Source organism: Vulpes lagopus, chromosome 1, assembly GCF_018345385.1.
Source record: "Vulpes lagopus strain Blue_001 chromosome 1, ASM1834538v1, whole genome shotgun sequence".
NCBI lineage: Eukaryota > Metazoa > Chordata > Mammalia > Carnivora > Canidae > Vulpes > Vulpes lagopus.
The window spans coordinates 145,983,947-145,997,473 of NC_054824.1; the positions used below are offsets into that span (position 1 = coordinate 145,983,947).

Below are 13,527 nucleotides of genomic sequence, written 5' to 3' on the forward strand. Positions count from 1 at the left end.
AATATCTGGCTATGACCCTCCAAACTAATGTTTCCTATCCTCTCCCACCCCTCTGGTTTGCAATCACTGGCAACAAAGCCTGCTCTCAAATCCCCATGGAAGGACCACCAGTTGTCCTCACTACTCAGATGGCAGCCACACATTAGTGACTTGAATGTTCGGTACACATCTCAGCTAAAGAAGGCTCCACCTGATGTCCGGTCCTTTGCAGACCCTGGAGACCTCTGAAGCAAACTGATGAGGAAGAGAAGTAGCCACATCATAGATGTAAACTGCTTCTTCCCGAGATGCCAGATCAAGCCCTCATACTGTAAACATGAAACACTCTTTCCTCTTTCTTCTCCTTTACACTGGCATTGGCCTTGAAAGATAACACCATCTTTTGTATCTCCTAGGTCTTGCTAATTGGGGCAACCTTTCAGACTGCTGGATCTGTCATAAAAAACTCCTATCTGCCCGTGATGCTAGAGACCTCTGGTCCTCCCTGTGACCAATCTCCTTTCTAATTATTCCTCCCTCCACCTTAGAAGTCACTTAAGGAATCTTTCATGGCCACAGCATCCAGTGCCTTGTTTATATCTTTCTCCAATCATAACTGCACCTGCCCAATTAAACACAAATAAATATGCACATCATAGGACAGTTACACCCCCATGTTCTTTTTTTTTTCACCCCCATGTTCTTATGATTATCTAAATCGGATGGAAAGTCACAAAAACATCTCACCAGTGGTTGCCATCTTTGCAAGGCCAGTGTTGTTCCCAATGATAGCATAGCTCTGGATGATCTCTTGGCTGAACAAGGAGGTGCCTGTGCCGTGGCCAACACCACCTGATGCACTTGGACTGACATTTCTGGGGAAGCACTGAAACTCAGCTACATAAAGTCACTGAATAAGCCACTACACTCACAAAAGTGCTCCTTCAGGTTTAGGGTGTTTGACATGATCGATTTGGATTGGTTTGGATCTCGGGGACCATGGCTTGGAAGTGAACTCCAGATGCTCGAAATGATCCTGTTCATAATCACTAGAGCTATCTCGCCCTTGCAGGCTGTCCTCTCTCAAAGCCTCAGGTGCATGTTTACAGCTGCTGACCACCAAGCCCACAAGCTCCCGAGAAATGGAGGGTCGGAGAAGGAGCTAAGACTGACCCACTTACACGTTGTGAGCCTGGTCAGGACCCGTGGATAGCACACAGGATCAGCAAACACTGTGAGGCCTCCAGAGTCCAAGTAGGGAGTGGCACCAAAGCCTCAACTTCTGATCACATCCTCAGGTAGGCTGTTCAAAATTAAAAATAATTTGGGATCCCTGGGTGGCGCAGCGGTTTGGCGCCTGCCTTTGGCCCAGGGCGCGATCCTGGAGACCCGGGATCGAATCCCACGTCGGGCTCCCGGTGCGTGGAGCCTGCTTCTCCCTCTGCCTGTGTCTCTGCCTCTCTCTCTGTCTCTCTGTGACTATCATAAATAAATAAAAATTAAAAAAAAAAATTCAAAAAAAAAAAAAATAATAATTTTATGCACCATACAGTCACTGGGGTCCTTGAGAATCTGCAAACATTTTTTGAGCTGGACCAGCTGCAAGTGCTGGTCCCAGCCATGAAGCTTTGGAAGGTTGTTTGCCATCTGTAGTGGCTGGAATGTTCCCAGCCATTACTGCTGAGTTTCTGCTTTCCAGAGGAGAGGTCTTCTCTCAAGGGCCCCATAAAGCCCCTGAAGCAGAAAGGAGCTCCTAGGAGACAGGGCAGAGGGCCCTGGGAGTGGGGTGGGGGACAAGGAGTCCCCTCCAGGACTGGCACTTCTCATTTCTCCTTGACACCAAAAGGGGAAGGACTGCCGTATGACAGAAGTGGGTAGCTCTGAAGGAAGTTTCCAGAACCAGCAGGACCGTCAGAGGGACCCTGGAGTGCCAGGGATGCCAGGGAGATACACGCCCTGGGCTGATGGGAAGTCCTGGCCGGTGGACCTAGGGCGGGGAAGGCAGCCGTAGAGTAGAAGGGCTGAGCCCCACCACGTGGTCTACAGTGACCACCCCAGACTGCGGATCCCCACCCCCCCCAGTGTTGAAAAGACACAAGGGGACGCCCGTTTCAATGTGGGAGAGCAGGTGGTGACCTGGAGCGGACAGGAAGGGGCACAGCAGAGTTCGTCCAGGCCCGGGCTGGGGCGCAGGGGTCGGGCGGGCCGGGCCGGTCCCGGGAGGCCGAGGCGCCCGCGGCCGCACCCCGCGCCGGGCTCGGCGGTCGCTGGGCTCGGCGGTCGCTGGGCTCGGCGGTCGCTGGGCTCGGAGCCGGCGGCTCTCTCCCGCGCCCCGGCGCCCCCCTCCCCCCCTCCGTCGGGAGCTGGGCTTCCTAACGTCGTGCTCCCGTCCCCGCGCCGGAGGGCCCCTCCCTGCGGGCGCCGAGACGGCCCCGCCCGCTCCGGCAGCCGAACGCGCCACGCGAGCTGGCGGATCCCGGCAGCAGCCGCGGCCGTCACGGGGGCGGGGCCGGGCCTGTGGGCGGGGCCGGGCCTGTGGGCGGGGCCTGGGCCTTCGGGGCGGGGCCTCAGGCTCCGCCCCCGCCCTCGTCCCCACCGCGGCTCCGCCCGCCGCCCGCTGACAAGAGCCGGGAGCCGCCGCCGCCGCCTCGGAGGAGCCGGGCCGGAAGCGAGAGCGGGAGCGGGGCCGCCAGCCGCCGCCATGGGGAACCGCGTCGCGCGAGAAGACTTCGAGTGGGTCTACACCGACCAGCCCCACGCCAGCCGGCGCCAGGAGATCCTGGGTGAGGCCGGGCCCGCGCCCCGTTATGTGCGCGCGGCCTCCCGCCGCCGGGGCGCGCTCTCCGCGTCGGCCTGGCGCCCCCGCGCCCGCGGCCCGTTAAGAGCCGGTGGGGGTTCCCGGCGGGCGCGGGGTCCCGGCGGGGAGGTCCGGGGGAGCCCCGGCGGGGGAGGGCTTCGGGGGGGTCCAGGAGGTTCCTGGCGGGGGGGGCACTCCCGGGGGTCGCAGGGGTCCCGGGAGGGCAGGGGCTGGGGGGGGCAGGGGCCCCGGCGGGGGGGGTTCCAGGAGGTTCCCGGCGGGGGGAACTCCCGGGGGGGGGCGCAGGGGCCCTGTGGGGGGGTAGGGGCGGGGGGGGGGGCAGGGGCCCCGGCGGGGGGGCACTCCCGGGGGGGCGCAGGGGTCCCGTCGGGGGAGGGCTTCGGGGGGTTCCCGGAGGTTCCTGGCGGGGGGGACTCCCGGGGGGGGCGCAGGGGTCCCGTCGGGGGAGGACTCGGGGGGTTCCCGGAGGTTCCCGGCGGGGGGCTGTGCAGGGGTTGGGGGGAGCAGGGGCCCGGCGGGGGGCGCTCCAGGAGGTTCCCGGCGGGGGTGGGGGCTTCCGGGAGGGGGGCAGGGGTCCCGGCGGGGTGGGTGCGGGGGTTCCCGGGGTCGGGGAAGTCCAGGGCTTTCCCGGAGGGTGGGGGTCCCGGCAGGTCCTGCGGCTCGGAGCCCCTCGGGCGGAGGCCCGGGTGCGGGGCAGGGCGTGGTCCTGGGCTTGTGGGCCCTGCGCGGCTGCGCTGCCGGCTGCCCGGGGGCGGGGGCGGGCGGGCGGCGGCGAGCTGGCTCGGGCGGGGGGCGCGGGAGCCGCGCGGCGAGCCTGGGGCCCCGGGAGGCCGCGGCGCGCGTGCGCTCCCTCCCTCCCTCCCTCCAGGCCTGGGGGCCGGCGGGTCTGCGCTGGGACGACCGGCCGGCTCCTCCCCGCAGGCTGATTCAGGAACCCGGCGGGCGCCCGGCGCACTAGGCCTCGGCCGGCCCGCGGGAGGGGGGCGGGCCTCGTGCCGGGTGGGCTGCAGACGCCAGGTCGGTGACGAGGTTACAAGGTTACGTGGCCTCCCAGGCAGATGCTCTCCACCCCTTGGAAAAGGCCAGGAAACCAACGAATGAAGCCTGCCCCACAGTCCTTACCTAGTTTTCCTTCTCAACGTCCATTTGCCCAGTGAAAGGAGAAAGCCAGCCTCTGATTTTTTTGCTGGGGTGTCTGAACTTAGAAGTGTCAATGCTTTTACAATGGGAGTCGGGGGCAGCCCCGGTAGCCCAGCGGTTTGGCGCCTGCCTTCGGCCGCGGGGTGTGATCCTGGAGTCCCGGGATCGAGTCCCACGTTCGGGCTCCCTGCATGGAGCCTGCTTCTCCCTCTGCCTGTGTCTAAGAAAAAAACAAATAGGAGTCAGTAGGTTCAGCCTAGATGGATCTTTAAAAAATGGAATCCATAAATTGGTAGCTTGAAGCTTTACAGTTGGTATTCAGGATAGCCTTTCAAGAGACTGGTTACTGGATGCGTGCTTTCTTTTTATTTTTAATTAAAATGTGTATTTTGTAAATCACACAGCAGAGACAGCATCTGATACATTTTGTCTATGCCTTAGACAATCAACATGCTCCATAAGAACAGGCTGGTGTCCACCTTGTAAAAATCCCACACCTCAGCCCTGGAACTGAGCCAGTGATTTAAAATTCACATAATCAAGGAAGTGAAAAGGTGCTTATTGATGCTTATCTTGACAATTAGCCTTTTCCCACATACTTAACATCACTGAACCATTTCACGGAAAGTAAAAAGATGACAGGTTTCTCAGTGAAAATAGAATCCTTTTCCCTGCAGGTGCAAATACTGCTCAGTGTTCCATTTCAGGAGTGAAGCTAGAATAACCTCAGCAAAAATGAGAGTACTAAAATGAGAAGAGATATTTCTGGAAATGGTTGGGTTTTGGGGGCAGGGGAGAGCCATTAGAGAACATGAATATATTTTTTAACAACAGACATGTATGCTAAATTTACCTTTGGAGTTATAGTAAAATTTCATTTTTTTTTTAAGATTTTATTTATTTGAGAGTGCACGAGAGAGCAGAAGGACAGGGAGAAGCAGACTCCCTGCTGAGCAGGGAGCCCGACTCGGGCTTGATCCCAGGACCCTGAGATCATGACCTGAGCCGAAGGCAGACACTTAACCCACTGAGCCTCCCAGGTACCCCTATTCTGGACATTTCTTATAAGTGAAATTATACAATTCTTGGTCTTTTGTGACTGCTTTCTTTCCCTTATAATGTTTTCAAGGTTCATCTATGCTGTAGCTTGTTGGTATTTTATTCCTTTTAGTGGCCAAGTAATATTCCATTGTATGGCTGTTCACATTTCATTTATTCATTCTTCAGTTGCTAGACTGTAGGGTTGTTTTCACCTTGTGACTCTTACAAATAATGCTTCTATGAACACTTACATGGAAGTTATTTTTTTAATTATATTTATTTATTTGAGAGAGTGAGAGGCCATGAGCAGGGAGGAGGGGCAGAGGGAGAGGGATAAGCAGGCTCCCCACTGAGCAGGAAGCCGGGGACTTGGGGCTCCATCCCAGGATCCTGAGAGCATGACCTGAGCCAAAGGCAGATGCTTCACCCACTGAGCCCGCCAGGTACCCCTCACATGAAAATTATCAGATGGATGTGTTTTCATTCCTCTTGGCTAGCTGCCCGGGAGTGGACTTGCTGGGTCATTGGTAGCTCTCTGTTTAGCATTTTGAGGAACGGCCAGATTCTTCCAAACCAGCTGCACCATTTTATATTGTCAGCAGCAACATGTGTGGGTTCCGGTTTCTTCATATCCTGGTTACTGCCCATCTTTTTTATGATAACCGTTCTAGCATGTGTGAAGTGGTGTCTCATTTTGGTTTCAGTTTGTGTTTTCCTAATGACTAATGTTGAGCATCTCTCATGTGCTCACTGGCCGTTTGTCACTTAGGTTTTTGGTATATTATCTAAGAAATCATGAAGGCTGTAGAGATTTACTTGTGTTACGAGTTTTATAATTTTCTTGTATTGAGGTCTGTGATCTGTTTTGAGGTAATTTCTGAGTATGGTGTGAGGAAGGGGTCCAACTTCATCCTTTTGCATGTCAATAACTAGCACTATATGTTGCAACAACTCTTCTTTTTTCCTATTTAATTGTATCAGTAGCAGGATCCCTGGGTGGCTCAGCGGTTTAGCGCCTGTCTTCGGCTCAGGGCGTGATCCTGGAGTCCTGGGATGGAGTCCCCGCATTGGGCTTCCTACATGGAGCCTGTGTCTCTGCCTCTCTCTCTCTCTCTCTCTCTCTGTCTCTCATAAATAAATAAAACCTTTTAAAAAATAATTGTATCAGTATCCTTGTAGTATTGATTTTTGTGTACTAAAATAAGCTTTGCAAACATTTGGTACAGAACTACTTGGAGCAGCTTGATTTGTCTGAGAGAACTATGCATGTGTGTTTCATCATTTTAGAATACCCATAAAATGTATATTGCCTTCCATCCTTTCTCAGATGTGTCAAAGGTAAAAATGCTGGAGCCCTGTCTAAGTGGAAATACATAGAGTTATTACTTACTGAATGAACTATTCAATGAGTTATTTCTTATCCACTAACAGTTGTTTTTCTGTTGTTGGAGAACTGCTCCCCAAATGCTCAGATTTTAATGAATGACTCGATTGAACTTTAAAAAAATTTTTTTTTTTTAATTATTCATGAGAGACACAGAGAGAGAGAGAGGCAGAGACACAGGCAGAGGGAGAAGCAGGCTCCATCCAGGGAGCGTGATGTGGGACTCAATCTTGGGTCTCCAGGATCAGGCCCTGGGCTAAAGGCAGGCACTAAACCACTGAGCCACCCGGGCTGCCCTCGATTGAACTTTTCATTTGGTTTTAGACTAATTCACTTCTGGGCCTGTAGGGTTACTTTTTTTTTTTTTTTTTTTTGGTCTATTGCCTACAAAATTACTAACGATAAGATGAATTAAACCAACAAAGATCAGAGGTTAAGAGAGAGAAAATGGGTTAGCACCACTCTCACCTCTTATATGTAAACCTGGACTTCAATAGCTTCCTGCCTTGCAGTGTAAGCTTTGAATTCCTCACTTCACACATAGAGAAAAGAGGATGAAGCTGCTCTTTTCCTTTGTCTTTTCAAAAACATTCTGAATGACCTAACTCAATAAATGAATGAATGAATGAATGAATGAATGAATGAATGAATAGGTCCTTCCTTCTCATGCTGTTGTGGGTCAAACCTACTCAGCAACACATAAAACCAGAGACACTCATCACACCTGGTCCTCCCTCTGCGGGCGGTAAGATCCAGGGAATGGTCTGCGTTTGCCCTTACAGGACACTTGGCTGAAATGCAGAGCTTTTGCGGTTGGCTTTTTTCATCATTCTTAAATATTTGCATGTAGATTCAACAAAGCAGATAAGAATCTAACAAATGAGCACTGTGCAGTCATCACACAGAAGTGAGCAGTATGGAAAGTGGCATCTTAAATCAGTAGAATTCTTTGTACATTATCCTGATTTCCTAATGACTGTCAGAAGTCCACACTGGCAAAAATCTTAGCTACTGAATGTCTAAACATCAGGAAATGGGTATAAGTTATTACAACTGGCAACTAGAAGCGATTCAGTCATTACAAAGGAAATTATAAGTACGTGTCCTCTGTATCAACTCTATATCATGTTTAAGTGTGCAACTACATTGCATATGCATTATACATAAGTAGATACATCTGTTGTACTGTCAGACACTGGAATAGGTTATCAGACTGTGATTGCAACTTTGCAAAACTTTTTTTTTTTTTTTTCAACTTTGCAAAACTTAATCAATTTACTATACAAAGAACTGGTAGGGGTGAAAAGGGAATTGGATGACACGACATCTTTACCTTATTTGTGATTTTCTGTTCCTGTGGAGGTCTAGATTCTGAGGCTAATTTTTCCTGAACAAATTCTCAATTTGTTGTGACACAGTATTTAGTAACTTCTCTATTGGATTATACTCCTCCCTGTAGTGGAGAAAGTCTCTAATGAAGGGCGTATAATGATTTGGAAAAAGAAAAAAATTAATGTGTTAATTTAATGGGTGTTGTTTTAATTATAATTACAGAACTGGTGAGTGCTCTTTTAAGTTCCTGGTTGGTTTTTTTTTTTCTTCTTCTTCTTTACAGCAAAGTATCCAGAGATAAAGTCCTTGATGAAACCTGATCCCAACTTGATCTGGATTATCACCATGATGGTTCTCACCCAGCTGGTTGCGTTCTACCTCGTGAAAGACCTGGACTGGAAGTGGGTCATATTTTGGGCGTACGCCTTCGGCAGCTGCATAAACCACTCTGTGACTCTGGCTATTCATGAGGTCTCTCACAATAGCGCCTTCGGCCACTACAGAGCTATGTGGAATCGCTGGTTTGGAATGTTTGCTAATCTTCCTATTGGCGTTCCATATTCAATTTCCTTTAAGAGATATCACATGGACCATCATCGCTACCTTGGGGGTGATGGCATTGATGTGGATATTCCCACTGATTTTGAAGGCTGGTTTTTCTGTACCACTTTCAGAAAGTTTATATGGGTTGTCCTTCAGCCTCTCTTTTATGCTTTTCGACCTCTGTTCATCAACCCCAAACCGATTACCTACTTGGAAATTATTAATACTGTGATCCAGGTCATTTTTGACATTACAGTTTACTACGTTTTCGGAATCAAATCTTTGGTCTACATGTTGGCAGCATCCTTACTTGGTCTAGGTTTGCACCCAATTTCTGGACATTTTATAGCCGAACATTACATGTTCCTAAAGGGACATGAAACCTACTCGTATTATGGGCCTCTAAATCTGCTCACCTTCAATGTGGGTTACCATAATGAGCACCATGACTTCCCCAACATTCCCGGAAAAAGCCTTCCACTGGTAAGTAAAGAGTTTTGAAACATACTCGAATTTCTTTTTTTTTTTTTTTTTTTTTTTTTTTAATTTTTATTTATTTATGATAGTCACAGAGAGATAGAGAGAGGCAGAGACACAGGCAGAGGGAGAAGCAGGCTCCATGCACCGGGAGCCCGACGTGGGATTCGATCCCGGGTCTCCAGGATCGCGCCCCGGGCCAAAGGCAGGCGCCAAACCGCTGCGCCACCCAGGGATCCCCATACTCGAATTTCTAATGGTTATAAGACCATGATCAGTCTCAACCTGCCTGTTTTATTTTATTTTTATTTTTATTTTTATTTATTTATTTTTAAAGATTTTATTTATTTATTCACAAGAGACATAGAGAGAGGCAGACACAGGCAGAGGAAAAGCAGGCTCCATGTGGGGAGCCTGATGTGGGACACGATCCCGGGTCTCCGGAATCCGGCCCTGGGCTGAAGGCGGCGCTAAACTGCTGAGCCACCAGAGCTGCCCATGCTGCCTGTAAAGGAATCTTGGGGGGACGCCTGGTGGCTCAGCAGTTGAGCACCTGCCTTCAGCCCAGGGCGTGATCCTGGAGACCAGGGATCGAGTCCCACATCAGACTCCCTGCGTGGAGCCTGCTTCTCCCTCTGCCTGTGTCTCTGCCTCTCTCTCTTTTTCTCTTTCTCTCTCTCTCCCTCTCTCATGAATAAATAAAATCTAAAAAAATAAAAATAATAAAAGCAATCTTGGTGTGGGGGGAGCATGCCTGGGGGACTTAATCAGTGAAGCGTCTGCCTTTAGCTCAGATCATGATCTCGGGGTCCTGGGATTGAACCCCCACATCCACCCAGTCAGGCTCCCTGCTCAGTGAGGAGCCTGCTCCTCCCTTTCCCTCTGCGCCTCCCCTTGCATGTGTGCAGGCACACACACGCTCTGTCTCAAATAAAATCTTTTTTTAAAAAAAAAGGTTCTAGTATATTTTGCCCATCTGAGCCACTGATCAAAGCCAACAACCAAGTTCAATCCTGAGTGTGCCACCCTCGAGTCTTTGGGGCTCAGTCTCGGAGTCTCTCACCCAGTGGTGGCCCTCGGGTCTGGAGTGCTGGAGGATCTGCCGGCTTGTAAACTAAACCAGAGATTGAGAAAGGAGTCTCTTTAAGTGAGCTTTCATCATGTCGCTTTCATTGCTGTTAAATTGCTGGGCTTAGCTCAGATTTATGTGCTGGCTTGTTGGGCAATGCAGGCGTCCCACGGAGTCGGCCTGCACGTGAACGCCGGCAGTCAGTTCCCGAGCAGACTCTGCAGGCAGGCCCGGCCGCTCCCACTGCACGTTTCAGTATAGTGTGTGTGGAGGACATGAGAGGACGCATTGGACCATCCTTCCGTCCTCTGCCAAGGCCCACCTTCCTAACTTCACTTACCTTTCTGGTGAATTCTTCCCCCCCAAAAAAAAGATTTTATCTGTTTATTCATGAGAAACACACAGAGAGAGGCAGAGACCTAGGCAGAGGGAGAAGGAGACTCCCTGTGGGGAGCCTGATATGGGACTCTATCCCAGGACCCTAAGACCATGACCTGAGCTGAAGGCTGATGATTCACTGATTGAGCCACCCAGGTACACCATAAGGACCAACTATTGCCAAATATTTTATGCCATCATACCCACCCAATCGAATTTTATAGATTTCCTAAGTTTTTTTAACTATTGACTGATTACAAACACACACAAAGTGAGAACTAAGTGTGACCTCTGATTATTGATTGGATTCCCACTAGAGGAAAGAAAGCTCTAGAATGGACATTGGGTCCATGGGAAACTTTAAATCTGTACTACATCATAGAAAATATTGTGTTGATGTTAACTTTCTTGAGTGTGAAATATATGGTTTTGTAGGAGAACGTCTTTGTTCATAGGAGGTATGTGTTGAATATTGGGGTGGAATGTGAGAGGCCAGTTGTCACATGTCTGCATCTTACTCTCAGAAGGCTCAGCAGAGAAAGCACGCTATGTGGTATATGTCTGTGCAGAGACAGAAAGTGACTCAGTGGAAGTTGGCAGGCCTGGGTAAAGGGCATATAGGTGTCTGTTTTACTGCTCTTTCAACTTCTCTGTGCTTGTCACGTTTTTCAAAATAAAATGTTTGGGGGAAAAACCATGCAACTGTCTAAAGACAAGTTTGAATCCCAGCTACTTTGTGTCACTCTTCCTGGCACAGGTCTGAAGATAGTGGGAGGCTTTTGTTCATCTCTTCCCTAAAGAAGTGAATTTTCACTTTTTAAATAGGATATAAAGCTGGTTGCCCTTTGAACAAAATCAGTTTTTCAATCCTAACCATAGAGAGTAGATTCTTGAACAACAGTGGTTAGGGTGCCAACTCCCCACAGGGTTGAAAATTCACATGGGACTTTTGACTCCCCTAAAGCCTAACTACTGAGAGTCCACTATTGGCATAAACAGACGATGCCTAACCGATGGCATAAGCAGTCAATTAACACATATTTCGTATGTTTTATGTGTTATATGCAGTGTTCTTGCAATGAGGTGAGCTCGAGAAAAGAAAATGCTAAGAAAATCATAAGGAAGTGAAGGCACATTTACAGGACTACACTGTGTTTAGCAAAAATACGTCTGTATACATGAGCCGTGCAGTTCAGACAGTGTTGTTCAAGGGTCAAATGTACCTTAGCTTACGGGTTTCTTTGTAAAAAAAAAAAAAAAAAAAAAAAAAATTTTAAGGCTTTTATTTATTCATGAGATGGAGAGAGAGAGAGGCAGAGACACAGGCAGAGGGAGAAGCAGGCTCCCTGCAGGGAGCCTGATGTCGGACTGGATCCCAGGACTCTGGGATCACACCCTAGGCTGAAGGCAGACACTCAACTGAGCCACCCAGGCTGCCCCCCCAAAAATCTGTTTTTAAACTTTTTTTAAGATTTTGTTTATTTGAGAGAGAGCTCAAGTGGGGGAGGGATAGAGGGAGAAGCAGACTCTCCGCTGAGCATGGAGCTTGACATGGGACTCGATCCCAGGACCCTGAGATCATGAAGGCAAGTGCTTAACCAACTGAGCCCCCCAGGTGCCCGAGCTTCCATGTTTCTTGACCAGTCCCCAAACTGAGAATGTGCTTGCCTCAGACATCACTTGACGTGAGGCAAATGTCTGTCCTGGTCCTACTTGCTTCCTGCTGCCTCACTGCTGAGCTGCGCGGACAGGTGTCCTCAGAATTCTGGTCTTCCCTTTCCTGCTCTTCCTCTCAGGGGTATATCTGGGAGCATTCTATTCTGTGTCCTCAGCAAATCCCTGCTATTGATTGGATCATGGTATTGCAGGTGGTGTTATAATGTGCAGCGTTAATAGTGTGTGTGACGAGGTTTCTTGTAATAGCTTTATTGAGATATAATTTATTATTATATCTAGCTGTTTAAATGACAAAACATCAGAGCTTGTGGCAGAGAGTCTGTGATCTGAGAGGGTGGAGTACCTGTCCCTGTCGCAATGCAGATGGCTTTGGAATCCCTGAGCTCCTGCTCTTAGGGCTGAGTTTTGGAGACGGAGGAGGCCAGAGGGCTCATGGTTTCTCAGTGTTTGTGGTGGGCGTTTGTCTGCCACATTTAGTGGGACTCAGCCAGCACTCATTCTTGTGTGTTTTCTCTTGCAGGTGAGGAAGATCGCTGCCGAGTACTACGACAACCTCCCCCACTACAACTCATGGATCAGAGTACTGTATGACTTTGTGACAGATGACACCATAAGTCCCTACTCAAGAATGAAGCGCCATCAAAAAGGCAAGGTGGTCCTGGAGTGAAGGTCCTTAGAGTTGAAACCATTCCTCTGTGGCGCTTCACGGTGGCTGGAAAGTGGGATTGGAGCATGATTGATCTCAGCCTGGTGAAACAGAGAAGCTCCTCTCATGGTTCCGGAGGGTGAGCTCCGAGGCCCCCAAGCTTCCCTGGCTTCCCACGGTCAGCCTGCCTAGCCCGCCTTCAGCTTTGCTCACGGGGAACGTGTGCATTGTGTCATCGCTGTTGAGGACAGTCTCCCTGGTGTCTGACATTTTGTAAGCGTATCATAAAGAAAGCTATTTCTAGTACATTATTTTCACTATAAAGTTGTACTTTATTAAAACAGCTAATAAACTGAGCTATTAATCACAGTAGTATTTATCACATTTTCATACTTCACTGTGTTTATCTAATACGGTACTGGGGTGAGTTCACTTCAAAATGCCACCCCACCCCAAAAGATCTGGAAATCTCTTTTCCTATAAGCTGAATTTTTAGTTTTTACTATTGTACGTGAAACTGAAATGACACACTCCTGAATCCTGCATAGCCTATTCATAAATAAAGGACTTACTGCGTTCAATCACGTCCAACATTGAACTTCTTTTTCAGATGCAGTGACTCTCAGAAGTAGCTCCACTGAGAGACTTCCATGTCATTTTATTGCAGCAGAAGCAGGGTGTGGTCTGATGGGAGGCAGCTGGCTTCAAGGGGCCAGCAGTCCTGGTTAGCTGAACTGTGTCACTGGGGTAAATTGTGACATGGTGAAGTACTTTATTTTCTTTTTTTTATTAGAGAGGCAGAGGGAGAGAGAGAATCCCAAGCAGACTCCACACTCAGTAAGGAAGCCTGACGGGCTCAGTCCCACGACCCTGAGGTCAAGACCTGAACCAAAATCAAGAGTCGGACACTCAACCAACTGGAACCATCCAGGGTCCCCATGGTGAAGTATTATTTTAAAAATAATAGATGGTATCAAAAAATCAAATAGTCTACTATTTGTACACAACCCCAAGCAACCTTATTGCGAGATGTTACGAAGTCC

At 49.5% G+C, this 13,527-nt stretch overlaps 1 protein-coding gene across 1 annotated transcript; it reads left to right on the top strand.

The window, feature by feature from the left end:
• Nucleotides 1-2,580: 2,580 nt before the first annotated feature.
• Nucleotides 2,581-13,065, top strand: DEGS1 (delta 4-desaturase, sphingolipid 1). The gene is made up of 3 exons (XM_041773782.1): nucleotides 2,581-2,762; nucleotides 7,978-8,720; nucleotides 12,359-13,065. The coding sequence occupies exons 1-3, from the start codon at nucleotides 2,681-2,683 to the stop codon at nucleotides 12,503-12,505; spliced, it is 972 nt and encodes a 323-aa protein (XP_041629716.1). The 5' UTR covers nucleotides 2,581-2,680; the 3' UTR covers nucleotides 12,506-13,065.
• The last annotated feature ends 462 nt before the right edge of the window (nucleotides 13,066-13,527 follow it).

Bases quoted from the DNA above. Each gene is read 5' to 3' on its own strand.
- DEGS1 (XM_041773782.1), top strand. From the start codon at position 2,681: ATGGGGAACCGCGTCGCGCGAGAAGACTTCGAGTGGGTCTACACCGAC. The intron at 2,763-7,977 runs GTGAGGCCGGGC...TCTTCTTTACAG, and splicing joins CCGGCGCCAGGAGATCCTGG to CAAAGTATCCAGAGATAAAG. The intron at 8,721-12,358 runs GTAAGTAAAGAG...TTTCTCTTGCAG, and splicing joins CCGGAAAAAGCCTTCCACTG to GTGAGGAAGATCGCTGCCGA.